The sequence below is a fragment of the Pyxicephalus adspersus genome, chromosome 8, assembly GCF_032062135.1.
Source record: "Pyxicephalus adspersus chromosome 8, UCB_Pads_2.0, whole genome shotgun sequence".
Lineage (NCBI taxonomy): Eukaryota > Metazoa > Chordata > Amphibia > Anura > Pyxicephalidae > Pyxicephalus > Pyxicephalus adspersus.
In genome coordinates this window covers 22,785,040-22,801,959 of record NC_092865.1, presented here as the reverse complement: position 1 = coordinate 22,801,959, position 16,920 = coordinate 22,785,040, and the positions used below count along the sequence as shown (strand labels likewise).

Genomic DNA, 16,920 nt, shown 5'->3' with positions numbered 1-16,920 from the left:
TTATGTTCGTTAGTAAATATATCCGATTTACCTTTAGAATTGTAAATACCTTTTTGAAAAATACTTTGGAAACAGTAAAAGAAAAACAAATGCTCTCCTAAAATAAAAAAAATGCAGTGTACAAGTATTTTATCATTTTCTATAATTTGTTATAATTACCTTTTTATTTAGAGGGCAGCTTGATAACGCACAAAGGGGTCTTATAAAGCAGTGAATGTGATTTACACCAAACATTCATTGATGAAGTGTCACAAAGTGTATGCAATACCTACATATACAGATTACATGAGCCAATCAACATTGCATAGACATCCCAAGCGTCTACCCTGACTAAGCCCTACCGCCTTCCACAAAATGTACATTTACCAAGACCTCTTGTTTTGACATTTGTTTGGCTCTGCAGTAGTTATTTCAATGTCAAATGTACCAAACTGCAGCAGATCAGCCCAAGGCAAGCCAGGCTGAAGCTTAGGGCCCAATTGATGTTCAGGAGTCCCAACTTTCATGCTCATGCAATAAAGGAGTGCAATAGAGCAACTGCTCAAAGCTGTGTACCTTTTTCTGTGATATATGAGGCAAATGCCTCCTTTTGAACTAGTAGCACATTTTAAATAATTGTAGGTCACACTATAGAAATGATTTTTCTTTTAATTTTTGTAATACCATAAAACTATCAATTCACCTGCCCAAAACATGATTAGCTTTATTTTTGTGCAAATTTCTAGATTCACTTGTAGGCACTTGGTATCTGATAGTCCATAAAAGTACAGACAAAGGGGTTAAGGTGCAATACTTAGCCCATTCAAAATTATTATAATTAGGAATAACTAATATAGCAACATAATTTTCAGTGGTACTGCACAATAGACCTTACATAGTACTAACAGCATTGGAGATACAAAGAAACCTTGTAAATTTTTCATGGAAGGGAAAGAAGATTATTAAACACCACAGATGTACACGTAATAAAGACACTAATGGCACACTACTGAGCTACTTCCCGGGTGCAGAGATGTATGTATGCATAGCAGTTATGGAAACAGTAGAAAAGGCTACCCTAACACAGTACATTTATGGTGCATAACTGTAACACATCATGAATGTACCTACAAACCTTTGTGTTCAGTTTTATTTTTATGTTGTTTTTCAGCCTAAAAGTGTTTCAAAAAATGTTTCCATAATCTGTGTAAATAATATTAAAATTACAAGCATTTATTTTAACTGAAATCCATGACACTTATTTTGCAGGGCATGCTGGACCTTCTGTCTATTTGAATACAGGAGCAAAGCTGAAGGAGCACGGCTCATCTGACTCAACACCAAGGTAAATACATCGGCTACTGTTGCTAATATTCCTCCATAAATGCTAATTGCATGGCTGTCTAGACTTATCCTCAGAATATTATCAGTCAGTGACTTGGAATAAGCAAGCACCAAAGAATGTTGGAATTGTATATTTTTTGTGGATTAGTGATTTGGATAATATGGCTTTGGATTGACAGTGACAGTCTGCGTTTTCTCAGTACAGGTTACCTTTTAGCTATGTGTAAATTTTATTTAAATCTTTTATAAGTTTATAATTTAAAAAGGTCTATAGTAAATCGGCAATACAATGCATATATATTTAATGTACAGCGCTGCGTAATATGTTGGCGCTATATAAATCCTGTTTAATAATAATAATAATAATAATAATAATATATATTAATGTATCCATGATATATGGCAGAGGGCAATCGAAAACCTCATACTCTAACCCATATTTGTTTGTATGCTTTTGTGTGGCTACACCTCTTTGTATACTCCCTGACAAGAAGATGGCAACTCCTATTTATTAGAAAGCTTTGGAAATTGGAAAGAGCTGTAAAGGCACAATTATACTTAAAGTGCTCATTATAAAATGCCAGATTAAAAAAATAAGAAAGCAAGCAGTCACCCTTTATAGCTCATTTCCATTTATTTGTAAACGTATACATACAGTATATCACCAGATAACTAGATGGTAGTGCTGGGAAGGTATTTGTGTTTGATGCATTATTATGCTGTTGGCTGCACTGTTTGGCACCTATTACATGAAAGACCACATTTGTCCTTCGTATGGGTATACTTTTGAGTGGTTGGATCACTAAAACAGGACTGGAACAACCCTTAAAACCCAGTAATCATTTGTGTGCATGTACATGACCATTGCTGCTTCAATCATCCCTATTTAATGTACAGCGCTGCGTAATATGTTGGCGCTATATAAATCCTGTTTAATAATAATAATAATAATTATTACGTTCTAGACCCACATGTCCAGTGTCATAGTTTATAGTTGCGTCTAGCTGTAGATAGATAACTGCAAATGTGAAAAAAAGGCCTCTGAATTCTTTATATTGACATCGTTTATGTGCATGTTTGCAAAACTGAATATTGGGAATGTGTTATAGTAATATGGTGGTATATTTAATTGCAGTTATATTGTATTTTCTTATGATGCTCATTGTCTTCTTCTTTTATTGAGATAGATATAACTGAGCCATAATGTGTACAAGAAACTATTTGTGATATATGAGGCAAATGCATCCTTTTGAACTATAGTAGCACATTTTAAATAATTGTAGGTCACACTATAGAAATGATTTTTCTTTTAATTTTTGGAATACCATAAAACTATCGATTCACCTGCCTAAAACATGATAAGCTTTATTTTTGTGCAAATTGTTGCTGAAATAATGGCCAATAGCTGCTATATGAACTTGGGTCTGGAATTTAAAGCTGAAAATGTGTGGGGGTGTTCAAATGACTTGCAGTATTTTGCTGGTCTGCAAACTCTTTACACTTTTAATGACCAAGACAAACCAAGATCAACTCCATATCAAAGCACGGCTTGCTCCAGAAGTCTCCATAAAGTTTTTTTTTTTTTTTGCTTTGTTTGTGAATAGCTCACAGTGAGGATTTTATACAGTAACTGATGCCTAATATTATGTTGAGACAAACATCTGTTCCAATTGCATTCATTAAAATAATGTACCTGTTCCGACTTACATACAAAATCAACTTAGGAACAAACCTACAGTCCCTATCTCGTATGTAACCCGAGGACTACCTGTACTTACCCTATTGCAGGTAAATGGCAACAAGCACAGATCATATCACTGTGCAGATACTGGGGTACTTGAGAGAAAATCCACCCACAGTTTACAAATTTCCAAAAAGAAAATAGGAAAGAGTAGAAAAAAAGAAACTAAAACTGTTATATAATTTTTTTTTATTTTCATTTTTAGTAGGAAATAACCCCAAGACAGCATATTTTAACACATACACATTCTTAAAAGTGCTCACACACAAATATATTGAAAAAAATGTGAACCTGGGGACTGGCACATCACTACAAGAGGTCATAATGCAAGATCCCCACATCAAACAGCTGCCAGGGGACACTAACACTTCTTCTCATAAAGGTTCAAATGATATAAAACAATGGATATTTATTTAGACATCGGTGTGCTTTTTGTACATTTCCAGCTTTTCCTTTACCTGCCAAAAATATGTCTAATGTTACCAGCAATACTTACACCATTGTAATCTGCTTACAGTGTTTCTTAAACAGCCATTTTCACTCTTTTGGGATGAAAAAAACATCCCATGATTTTTCTCTGCAACTCCTGTAGGTAAATCAGTTCTCTGCTACAGCTTCTATAAAGCCAAGTATGTCTTACCCACATTGCTGTATTCTCTGTAGTTTATAAACTGCCAACACCAACTTCAAAAGGTGGGTGGAAGCAGGGACATTGATGTAGAACTTGCACTGCTGGAGTCTGAAAAACCAACGCCACTGTGTTATTAAACCTGCCAACTAATATTCCGGCTTTCAGTGGACTTTCCTTTGTGAACAAAATATTTATGTTTAATGAATAGTAAAGAAAATTCACCCTGTACAGTAAACTGGTTAAGGCACTGGTGTTAAACCAGGTTTCCTCTCACCAAGCAGATGGAGCAAGCTCATTGCCCTGTGGCATAGTCACTGCTTGCTCCCATTAGGTTTCTTTCCAAGTAGAAAGTCCCCATTATTACTTTTCTAAAGTCACACTCACAGCCCTACACTGCTATAGCTCCAATCTGCTGCCTTCATTGTACAAAATATGGCCTTAAAGATAAACATAAGTCATTAGGGGCACAGCTTGTTCTTGAAATTTATGTTGAAATAAAAGCACTAGCAAAAAAAATAAATAAATCATGCATTACACATGTGGCCATATTCTTTTTTAGGACTACCAGCTATGAAATATATATATTATAGCCAACTCCATGAAAAGGTTGGAGCTTCTCTCAATTTCATTGTAATCTCCTATTGGGGACAAAAATTTTTTTTTTTGTGGAGTGTGGAAGTATTTTTAAAACTTCATAGGCCAATCTGTCCCCTGTGACACCAAATGCTGGAAGAGGGCTAAATAAAAGAGTAAAAAATTCCCAGATAAAAAAAATACTGACAAATATTAAACTCTTCCCCATTCCATCCAAAACTAACAAATTATATCTGGAGTTTTGCTTTATTTGGTTTGAACTAGGTAAAGGAAATTGTAAGTACCATCTCTCAACCCTAGGATGGTATTAGAAAGTTTTTAAACTAGCAGGATACACTGTAAATATTTGTGAATTTAGCAGGTTATCACATTATATTTTACCCACTAAGCTTTTCTTGCTAATGCATTGGTTTCTTCTATGAATAATTGGCATCTCCAATTGGAATGGCATTTTTTTGCAGGCTGTGCTGGTGGCCACATATAAACTAACAAATGTAACCAGTAAGAAGCTAACTGTAGTTCTAGAGTGCAAAAACTTAGGGATAATACTGCACAAATAGATGACAAAATGTGCATGAAATAAAAAATCTGCCAATCTGTGCAATAAAAATTCTGATGAATTGAAACTTCCATTTTCGGTTGGAAAAAACAACACGTACGGCAGAGTAATGACAATCACATACTAAGGCATGATGAGTTCAGTGTGATTTTTAGAACAATGGAGCTGATTTATAAAATGTTGAACAAAGGTAGTGCGGTAGCCCATGTAAAAAAACATTTATTTTCGCTTTGACCTAAAAAAAAAAAGGAACTGATTGTTTATCTGCTCCAGATGTCTTTTTTTCAGTTTCTGTAAATCAGCCCCACTTGCTGGTGCTTGGATTATCCTGAACAAAACTTTAGCTGTAGATACCAGTAGATTACATGAGCTTTTATAGCTTATAAAAAGGCTAGAAATTGCTGGAAAAAACAAAAGTAAGGAAAAGTAAAATAAAATGTGCTGTGTTTGCTTCAGTCACATTTTCTCCTGGCAAAATATCTACATCTATATACACATATACAATCAAAAGCAATGTGTTCACTTTGTAAACTGATACCCACAATACATCAGAATGGCAGACACAAAATGTAAAGCCACAAGCCTGTGTTATACCATACAAGTTATTCCCTCTCTAATAAAACAATGTATATAATATAAATTATTGGACTGGTGACTGTACATGATATGTAAACAGATCTATTTCTGCACATTTCAAAGGTACAATCTATGATACAACAAGAAAAAAATAATTAATGACTGTGTGCCTGTGTAATATATATGTCATATATACAAGTAGCCAGAAAAAAAAGCTTTGTCCCCTAGTCTTCCTAAAGTATAAAAACGGAGTAAAAAAAATGTTAGTCTTGGCTCACAAATGCTTTTTTTTTTTTTTTTTTTTTTATAGCAGCTGGCAGAAAAATGACCAATGGAAATCAATACCTTGTATTATGGATACCACCTGCAATGGTTTGTAATTTTTTGAAATTTTCACTAAAACATGCATTACACAAGGCAAAGTATAAAGTAAACTTTTTCAGTTTTGGATAGAATGGGGAAGGAGTAGAAACCCTGTTGTCTGTGCTGGTAATTAGGTAGATTCACTTTCTTTGTCTGTGGATGGGATGAAATGTGTGAGAAAATCTAAGGTCTCTTCCAGTAGGGACACTGGTTCAAAGGACAACTGAAAGGAACTGTAAAGTTGGAATGATGTTTGCTTACTTGTTGTTAGATAGCAAGAAATATGGGGTTTCCAATTCAATTCTATCCAAGATGGTGAAAAAAGTTGTCAGTGTAAAAAACATAAATCTCAATATTAAATTTATGAGCAGTTGTATTGTTGATAATGATGTGTGCAGATCAAAGCATAGACCTTGTAGAGCATCACTCTTATGCAAGCATGAGTAAAAACCTGAACTGGTTAGAGATCTGAGCATATGCTAGGCAGCATGGCACCTGGAGTAATATTTCATGTGTTGTGTGAAGAGGGCTACCCAATTATATTTAAAACAAATGATATAGATTTTTACACTTTTATTAAAAAAAAACATGTGTAGGCTACACTCCCAATTCATACCGGCTTGCCACTGGGAATGGTTAGAAAAATCCATTAAAATTGCTCTGATTTTGTCAGACATTGTCAGGGTGCCTAGTGCAAAATCACTAGTGTCAAAAGGTCTCTCTCATGATTGTAACTTTTATAATGGAAGAGCACAAGAAACCACCTTGGGTATGAGACCAATCATCACCTAGGCGTAATACCTTCCAACGGTAAACATTTGGATCTACCCTCTCTGTAGATCAGTGTTTCTCAACCAAGGTTCTGTGGAACCCTAGGATTCTTCAAAAGGTTGCTAGGGCTTCCTTGAGCAATTTGTGACTCTCAGGCCAGTTACCACTGACACCAATGATCTTGATGGCTGTCTGGTAGCCTGACATTCTTCCTGCTGCTCAACAATGTAAGAGACATTCTTCCCAGTGCACTCCACACTAATGTACTGTGAGTTGTGGATATAGTAATTATAGCAGGGGGGCCTGAAAGTTTTTTTTATTTTTCCCCCAAGGATTCCTTCATGTTAGTAAAGTTAAGAAACACTGATCACCAACAAGAGGCCAAATAAAAAGACTGAAGCAAACACACAGTGTGTAAACAAATTTTAGAAAATATGCAAACAAAAATGTAAGGGGTAATGTAAGATTCACCAGGCTGCATGCCATGCTTCTTAAAGAAGAACTCTACTGTAGACCTCAGCTACAGTTACATTATGAAGCAGGAAGTGCAGATGTATGTCGACTGTTTCTCCTCACCCACTGGCAGCTGTGATATGCTAGAGAAGGAGAGGGCCCTAAAATGTTACGACCAGAGAACAATGACATGTCCAAAACAGTTTTTTTCTGAAATGGCAGGTGGGAAAATGTTGCAATTTGAGCTGAGCAGAGTTCTTCTTTAACAGTAAACCCCCCCACATATTAAAACCAAAGAGGAATAAAACAATATAAAAATAGATAATACTGCTGGTTTATGTGTGACTCAGCTAGGTATCAGGCTTGGGCTACAGCAGATTTTTCACATAAAAATGATTCTTAAAATGCAATAGCCACAAACACAGGTGATCATTTTGTGTGAGGACACAAGGAGGCAGCCCACCAATTTACTACATTTCATAGATACTGACTTATAACCTGACTGCCTAATGGCAAGCTGGTATTTGTACAGCACAATCAGCTACTCCTGGAGAGACTGATAGACTTTGGGTATAAAACCAGAGAAAACAGCCCGCTGTTTTTAGCAGCCAGACTGGAGTATATTTTTTGTTATCAGTCAGCTAGGGGCAATCCCCATTTTCCATAGAAGTAACCTTGTCTGAACTGCATGCATTGCTTCCAACGACTAGCTTCTCCCTATTAATGTTTCCTGTTTATGAAAGAAATTATTGGCTGTTATTGGCAACACAAGCAGTTCTTCCTTCCAACATGTAAAAGAAGATTGCCTGTGTTTTCTTTTCTGTGGCCATTGTCCGACACATTAGCCCATAACATTGATCTCATATTTTAAAGTGATGTTCCCTTCACCATACCCTTCATCTTAGTCCTAGACTACTACATCTCATCCCTAACTTAACACTGTTCCTTCTAATTTTTTTTTTTTTTATCTTTTTGGTTTTCCTTACGAAAACTCAGATTCTTTGTATATACATATATAAAAAAAAAACAAAAACAAAAAAGGTCAACACTTCTTTCCCCGTAACAGTGAGTTTGACAATTAATAAATGCTTAACAAAACACATCGTCACAAAGGACTGTGCAATACACTCAAGTGAATCAACCCAGACTCGCGCGCACACACACACAATATGCACACACTATTTGGTGTTACATTTCAACACTCACATTTTTGTTTAGTTTGTCTTTAAGGCAGTGGTTCAGTGAACAATTCAGAAAAAAAAAAGCCTACGTCTATCTATATACATAGGCAATCTCAAAATGAGGTCCATGGCTGTTCCTGTCCATGTCTGCAAGAGCAAGTTTTGTCCTGCGCAGGGTCATTAGAGAATGTATTGCAAAGAGGTGGAATATGTTCCTCGTCCTCTTTACTGTCAGTGCTAAAACCTGGATCTGGTTTGTTCATTGCTTTAAGGTGCTGCTGCCCGCAGGTGGTGAGGGAGCTTTACAAATATATGGATTCATCATTCACAAGCCCCTGAGGGGGTGACATAGTGGAGACAGATCTGCAATAAAAACGCTGGATATTTCACTCAAAGGTCATCAAGTTGGCAGGAACCTGTTAAGAAAATTGTGAAAATCATTACTGATCATTAACCCCTAAAAACATTCAATCTGTATTTTATCATAAAGCACAGTTCCCTACTGTATATTGAGAATGTTAATGTTTTAGCCGTATGAATTACTAATTCTGAAACCATCACTAACAGCTGGGGTTCATAGACCAAACTTTGGAACCAATCATCATAGCTCCTGATCATGTGACTACAGATCAACTTCACCAAATATCAATATTCTCATGGAAATGATTTGCAAAGAACAATTTTCAGCCTGGAGTGACACTGTTCTGTTCTCTGAAAACAAGGAGAGAAGTACTTCGCATGGTCTGAATTTTTTTTTTTATTAAAAACCTTATGGTGTAAATTAACCAAAACTTCATGTTCTATGTTTTTAAACAAGTATTCAGGTGGGCAACTTAGTTAGCTAAAGCTGCTAATATTAGATATGGGCATCTTGGCTTCAATAAATATTGGTCATGACGGGATTAAAATGAAAAAGAACATAAAGTCATCAAAATGTTTTTAGACTTGTAGGAAAGTCATTTCTATGACCATTGTCTGCAAATGTTACTGCAAGAGGTTTTTCTTTTTTGGAATACATAAATATCAACTACTTAGCAAAGTGCTGTTGGGAACTATAACTGCAGCTGCTACATGAAACCATCTGTATCATCACATGTTACTACTCTTCATTTACTTCTGATACTCAAATCTTACCAAATCACTGGTAGCAATTATATCTCGAGATACAGACAGGAGCTGCATATAATTCTACAGCAATAACACAGCTCAAGAAAAAAAGTTTTTTTTTTTTTCCACTTGCCAAGGATTTTTCAAAACATTTAGTGTATTTCAGGTCTGCTGAATCCAGAAATTACATCAATTTTATTGAATTGGCTCTAGGTCTTGTGATAAAGAAATTGGAATAGACGATATGTTATTATCAATCTTTATTTACACTGATCTTTCGCATTTTATATATTAAATGTAGCATTATTTTCATGAAACTTTAATTTGCCTTCTTTTTATTCAGACATTTTCTTTGTTGAAGTTGTTTAAATGACCCAAATGTATTTTGCTACATTTGTGGTGAAATGTCTCAGCAAAAACAGAGAGGACCCATTCCAGAATTTGTGAAACAAGCATATCTTGCAAATTTTTGTAATAAACTGGGGGACCAAGATAAGTATTGGGCTCCCCATATGGTATGCAAAACTTGTGTAGAGTGTGTAAGTGGAAAAATGGAAAACTGAAAAGTTTGAAATTTGGTGTACCTATGGTATTCCGAGATCCAAAAAATCATCCTAATGATTGTTATTTTTGTGCTGTGAATGTAAAAGTGACACTCCTACCATATTTCAATGAAGATGGAGACTTCATGAACTGTTGTAACATCCCTGGACTACTAGCCCATATGGGAGTACCAGAATACCGAGCAGAAGACTGGCGGCTTTTCATAGACAGTTCCACTCGAAGATTGAAATCTGTTTTACTGCATAATGGCAACTGCTATGAATCAATTCCAGTTGGTCACTTAACAAAACTTAGAGAAGAATATGAAAATATCAAAATGGTCTTACAAAAGCTTTGCTATCATGAATACCAATGGTCCATATGTGTTGATTTAAAAAATGGTGAACTTCCTACTTGGGCAGCTAAGTGGATACACAAAGTACCCATGTTTCATCTGCTTGTGGGATAGTAGAGCAAAGCAGGATCACAGGAAAAAAGTGACATGGCCTCCAAGGGAAAACATGAAAAATGGTGCAGCGAGCATCATTAACGAGCCAATGGTTGACAAAGAAAAAATCAATCTCCCTCCACTACACAAAGTTGGGATTAATGAACAATTTATTAAAGTTCTAAACAAGGAAGGTGATTGCTTCAAATACATTTGTAGATTCTTCCCTGGATTGAGTACTGAAAAAGTAAAAGCAGGAATCTTTGATGGACCCCAGATTTGGAAATTTTCATGTTTCATTATTTTCTATGAGGTTATTATTGAGGTCGTTATTTCAAAAACTAGAGCCAATCTAGCAAAACCAATACCATATTTGGAATCTGTGCATCAAACATAACCTAAAATGTCTTTAATCTGTTTGGCAAGAAAATGTTTGTTGACCCGTGTAATCACATGATGACTAGGCCTTATTTAATAAAGTATCTCAGGAAAATGTATATCTCGAGTCTAAATTGTTTCACAGTCATGTTTACTGGCAGATATAAATTTAGTGTCAGTAAGTGATTGTGACTCATCTGTGATTTTTTGGAGCAGCACAGCAGTAGCTACACAAAGATTTTAGGTGTCTAGAGAAATACCAGATCTCATTGTCAAAAGCATCCAGAATCTAAATGTCACATTTCTAACACAATATAGAAAAAACATACCTGCTGCCTGTTGCTTTGGCAGGCCGCACTTAGATGTTTAAACCATAACATGGCATTAGCACGATTCCCAGCCTGGAACTTGTACGAATTTCCTGATGTTGGGAAACAAAAGGTGATTGGTTATCTATATTAATTATACCATGATAACATAGGTGACAACCTAGCTTTTCTTGCAGTATATCATGACACATACTGCAGATTCTTTCCTAAGAAAACTATTCCCCGTGTAGGCACCACCCCCTTTCCTCCTTTACATCCCACCATGCTCCTTTATCAGCATTCAGCTTTCTTTCCATGTTAAAGAGAGCAACACTGCTTAGATGTGTGACATAGTATATAGTGACCAGTACAAAACTGAGTGTTTTGTGTAAGTGTTTTCTTAGCTATGCAAATCAGTAAATAATGTTCTAACTAGGTAGCATTCAACTCAATATTAGATCCCCATTCTTAGGTGAACTTGTTCTTCCAAGGTTGGAGAAAGCACAAAGTATAAATGTCAGTACCTGAGCTTATTAGCAGTAAACAATGGCTGAGTTCACAATGCCAAAAACCTTTATACACATGACCTACCTTTCTCAGAGTCTGTGAGCAAAAAGAGATCTGGGTGTTCAGGGTCATCAGCCATCATCACCATCCAGCCCACAACCAATACATTTTTTGTAGATGAGGACTTGAACTATATTGGAAAACAATGACATAAAAACATCATCAATCCTTTGTATGTTGGTACTCTATAATTTTAGGAATTGCAGCTATTCAGTACACCTTCTTTCTAAATGCAAGCACTATTCTTGCATGTGCTATACTTCTTTGCTCTAAGGGCGATGGGCGGGTTGTGTCCCTGTACCAATGTCTGAGCCCGCAATGGGAGAGTTGGCGAGTTCTGGCATCATGACGTCACTCTGGGAGAAGTTTCTTCCTTTTGAGTGACACACGGCTCCCTGCGAATGCGCGGTCCAGAGTCTGTAAATTTAGTGGTCTGTGATGTCCAAATGGTTGGGGACCACTGTTTAAAACAAACAGGAAAGGGTGCATTTACATGCAGGCCTGCCATGCAAAAACTGCATTGCCCAGTAGCCCTTTACAAATTCCTCAAAGGTGACCTTCCCTACTAGTACTTATACAGTGGCATTATTCCTGTGGCAAGCCTTAAGCTACATACACACTTCCAATTATTATCGTTGGAAAACGAACGACGAACGTTCATGCACGATATATATGAACGATCGTATAGCACCGATCCTGCACATAGAATTAACGACACGATCGTTCGTAGATATTGTACACACAATAGATACGATCGTTTGAGCGATAGAGGAACTATGTGCACGACAGGAAAGTGACAGACGTTCGTTCATCACGCATGCTCTGAACATGGACGATCAACGAACGACCGTACACACGAACGATGGTCAACGATCGTCGTCCAATCCGATCCGTCGGTCCGGTCGTTCGTTTCCAGCGACTTTCCTCGTTCGTCGGCGTCGTTGGTTACTTTTTTACGAACGATTTTTTGCCCAATCGATCGTTCGTCGTTCGATTGGAACGATAAAAATTGGAAGTGTGTACGCACCTTTACCCTGGCCCTATTTACTTATCTAATAAAATCCAGAGGCTCCAATCGTACTGCCCATGAACAGGCATTCTGGTTCAGTGCAGTCCATGTGATATATTAAACTCTTCTGGAGTGCAGTATACTTTTACAGTTGTACCATGTAAAAATAACAATAGTAGGAAGTCTTTGGTTCTGTTTTTTCCAGAAGGGTTGTTTGTAGATCCCTTTTGTTATCTTACACATAACAGAAGAAAGGCATATTTTAGGACACTTTCTTTACATGAATTCATAGTAAAGCTTTGTGTTGAATACACATTTTGGAGAAAATAACATCCTTACTGGATGTTGGCAATGTAAGAGGATGGGAAATGTTTAATTATTTACTATTTAAGTATTTATGAGTATCTACACAATAATTGTATTTACCGGATGGTAAAGCAGTGACTCGCTCATTCTGTAAATAAACCTATCAGTAAAACAATCCCAGATTTACTGACAAAATCATGGCAGATTTGAAGCATGATGAAACAATCTTATTTTATTTTTCAAATTAATCAATCTGCAGAGTATTGACCACAATGAGACATCCAGTTCTGATTATCAGACTTCTATTCTGACTAAAGTTCATGGTCACAAGGAAGTCAAAAATGTCTAACTGTACTGAGTGATTGAAATTATTTGATAAGGGTTCCTGGAACTACGATATCTGCAGCAAAAGCAGAGATATTGTCCACAGAAGCCAAGTCACTATGGAAAAACAGGAATAAAGATTATGGGATGAGGGTCTAAATCACAACAAATGTAGATTTCACCAAAAGCAGTCACATTGGAGACTCTCGCTGTCTAGCTGTGGAGGAATCTGCACACAATTTCCAGTAATCCAGCAAGAATGCAATGTTTTGAAACATCTGATTGCACAGTTTACTTGCTTTAATCATTTTCTTTCTCATTCTTTGTTGTGAAACACTGAAAGTTTTTATTAACAACAGACTACTGCAAAAATTTAGTCTTACTGGCCTACAAACAAAAATATGGTTCGATATTGTGAGGAAGCCAAAGATTACTGCTTGGCCAGGACCGTGCCTCAGTTTAAAGCTACGTACACACTTCCAATGGTTCTCGGCCGATTTCGGACTTGTAATTGTAATTTGCAGACTTTACATAAACACAAATAATTTGACTCAGATGCATTAATATTAGAAATGGTCATTGTAATCTCTGTAGCACATACTATGGTCTGGAGCTACACAGTTTGGGACAGGGATGCAACACACCATCATTCCAAAAAGATGGGGAATAGACTTTGAACATCAACCAACATACAACCACTTACATTAAAAAACTGATGTAATTTGCCAACCTTTTTACATTGAAAAAATCCTGCGGCACACCACAAACCATAAATGTTACAAAAGGACACTCTGTAGCTTAATACAGTATATATAATGACAATATAGTTTCTTAATTTATTTATACTCACTCAGTGAAAATTAAAGTTCACTTTAAATATTAAAAACAAATGAACATGTGCAAACTCCTGGCTCAAATAATTTTATGTGTTTTTAGCCCAGTCACTCCACTAGCTGTGCCTAAGTGTAACACATGGCTTTAAAGAAACAAACCTAGAGACTCCCACATTTAATTTAACAAAATACACTTGGTACATCGCAAAATTAACAAATAGAAAAAGAAAAGGCGAGGGACTTTAAATGCAGTATATATACACATATGACTATGTTGCTGAGTAACTAACAGTTGTAAAATTCAACAATATCCGTAACATTGAAAATTCTTTAACCACCCGGCTGTTAAACCCGACCTTGGTTCGGGGTAAAAACACTTGCAAAAAGTGTTAAACCCGAACTTTTCTCAAGTGGTTAAACAAACGTTATATTGCAATCCGATTGTCATACATTGTATGACAATCGGATTACAACTGTAAGAATATACTTACCCGGTCCCCGCAGCTCCTCCGGATACGTTTTCTCTCTTCCTTCCTCTCCCTGCGAGTGCAGTGACGACGATGTCCGGTGTTTCCAGGTGACATCGCTGCATGCGTCGGTGTGGGAGGCGGGGTGGGAAATTCAAATAACTTTGTATTAAGCTCAATACAAAAAAAAACTGTATTGAGTCAATACAAAGAAATCTATATATATTGTATTATATATATATTATATAAGCTACTGTACATATACATTACATTATACACTTTTTTTTAAAGATTTTTCTTTAAATTTTTTTTTTTTTATGTTTTATAAAAAAAAATTTTATTATTAAATTTATAAAATTTTGGACATATTTCGGTGAGTTATGCGGTAATTTGTTGTAATTTGGTGATTATTGAGTAATTATTGAGTAATTCGGTGAATTATAGCCTACAATCTAAAATAAATTTCCATGCAAAAAATTTAACACTTTTTGCATGGAAGTAAGGAAGTTTGGAAAGAATTAGAACACCCGGCGTTCGCGTACTTGTCCCTCGGCGATTCCTGATGATGTCTGTGCGTGCGCCCGTCGATGGGGGTCGTAGCGGGAAATTCAAATATTTTGTATTGGATTTATTACAAAGTCCTGTATCCAATCCAATACAAAATAATACAGCATTTATACTACTATACAGTATATATATTACTATACAGTATACTGAATTATTGCATTTTCAGTATTTTTCATTTATTTATGTATTCTTGTTTAAGCTGATTTTTGTGTTTTTTATTTAATTTCATTAAAAGTAAATTTTTTTTTTTTTTTTTACATAATTGTGTGTTTCAAACTTTTTTTTTATGTTCATGATATCTACTAGACCCTTGTTCTGACATATTTCTGTAAGTTACAGGTCTACAATTTAAAAAAAAAAATTTAATGAAAAACAGTGTAGCGCTTTTGGTACAGAAATCTAGACATCAGTGTAACGCCCAGGAGGGTAATGTCTTTTGTTATAAAAAACAATATCAGGGGGAAACATGCAAACCACATATGCATGAATTATCCTCATGAATTATATGAAGTATAAATTCATGCATATGTGGTTTGCATGTTTTGTTGTGTTATTGTTTGTTTTTATTTTAAAACATTTTCAATGTTACATATTTGTTACATGATACAAATATTTTGTGCAAACTGTGTCATATAGTAGGTATATTTTTGCACTCTTCATTCTTGTTTGCTAATGGAATGTAAATCTCTATTCCATTTAGTTATATTCTGGAATGGTGCATGGTCTCTTCAGTACCCAGTAACATGTTATATTCAAATATTAATCTGAGTAAAAATACTAGAAAAAAAAATGAGTCAGCTTTAAAGCATTTGTCAAATATTTGTTAAGTGACATGTAGCAGCCACTCTACAAAAAAGAGTGTATATTTAGATCCCCTGAAAGTTAGAATTTTTACAACCACTAGAAATCTAGATACTGGATACAGGGAAAGAAACAAGTATATGCCTTCAATTTATAGGAATATACATAAAAAGAAGTTCGAGCTAAGGTGCAATATATGACTCACCCAACCCTTGCTGACATGAGTGGGCGGGGCCAGAACTGAGCCAGGGCTCCTCGATCGACTCGCATAAACATGGCAATCCACCTCTGACCTGGCTAATTTCCCACAGTACACCTGAAGATCTCTCACGGCACACTAGTATGCCCCGGGACAGTGGTTTAAAATCACTGCTACAGAGATCATCCATGTCTCCTGATAGACATCACCCATACAAGAGAGCTGACTGATGAATATGGGGACATTCTCCATTTTGCACACAGAAGTATACTTGGAAATGAGCTGAATTTAATAAAAGGCATTTACTTACATGCTTCCTTTCTGTGGCTTTTATGGATTTTGCTGCATAGTATATAAGCTGTGTACCGCACAGTACTGCCCAGTATTTGGTCCACGATGCCACCTGCATGGAAATATGATATCTTGACATGTAAGCTTATACAACATTCATAGCTTATAAAAAGACATTATCGCATTTATATCCATATGTATATATAGTTACAGTTTCCTAAGAATACTAAAAGCATGTTAGTGTGTAAAAACAGCACAACACAGAAACTAGAATAAGTTGAGTTAAAGTACATCATTTGTTGTGGTGCAGTTTGTCCAAGAACAACTGGACATTGATTCAGGATAGTGGTTGGTAAATCATTCTGAGTTGTTGGATGCTAAACATGATTCTGTACCTTCACACAGAAATACGGAGATAATATATTATATGTCTATGGGATCTTATAAAGGACATCAAAGGGCACTTTCATGCCAAGTCTATTAGTTTGCTTGGCTTTCAGGTTTAGTCTGTTAACTTTTCTCATTTGGTAGCAGAGAGTAAATACCTTTGAAAAGTTGGATCATGACATCTTAACACATA

General features: G+C 35.9%; 1 protein-coding gene across 8 annotated transcripts in view; it reads right to left on the bottom strand.

Annotated features, from left to right (window-relative positions):
• Nucleotides 1-3,236: 3,236 nt before the first annotated feature.
• Nucleotides 3,237-16,920, bottom strand: part of RALGPS2 (Ral GEF with PH domain and SH3 binding motif 2) — a 132,994-nt gene continuing 119,310 nt past the window's right edge. For all 8 annotated transcript variants that reach the window (XM_072419747.1, XM_072419752.1, XM_072419753.1 and 5 more), the window contains 4 exons: nt 16,360-16,452; nt 11,568-11,673; nt 10,998-11,089; nt 3,237-8,608 (listed from right to left, as the gene is read on the bottom strand). In XM_072419747.1, coding sequence (XP_072275848.1) covers nt 8,579-8,608; nt 10,998-11,089; nt 11,568-11,673; nt 16,360-16,452 — 321 coding nt within the window. In that variant the 3' untranslated portion in view covers nt 3,237-8,578. The remainder of the gene's footprint in view (nt 8,609-10,997; nt 11,090-11,567; nt 11,674-16,359; nt 16,453-16,920) is intronic.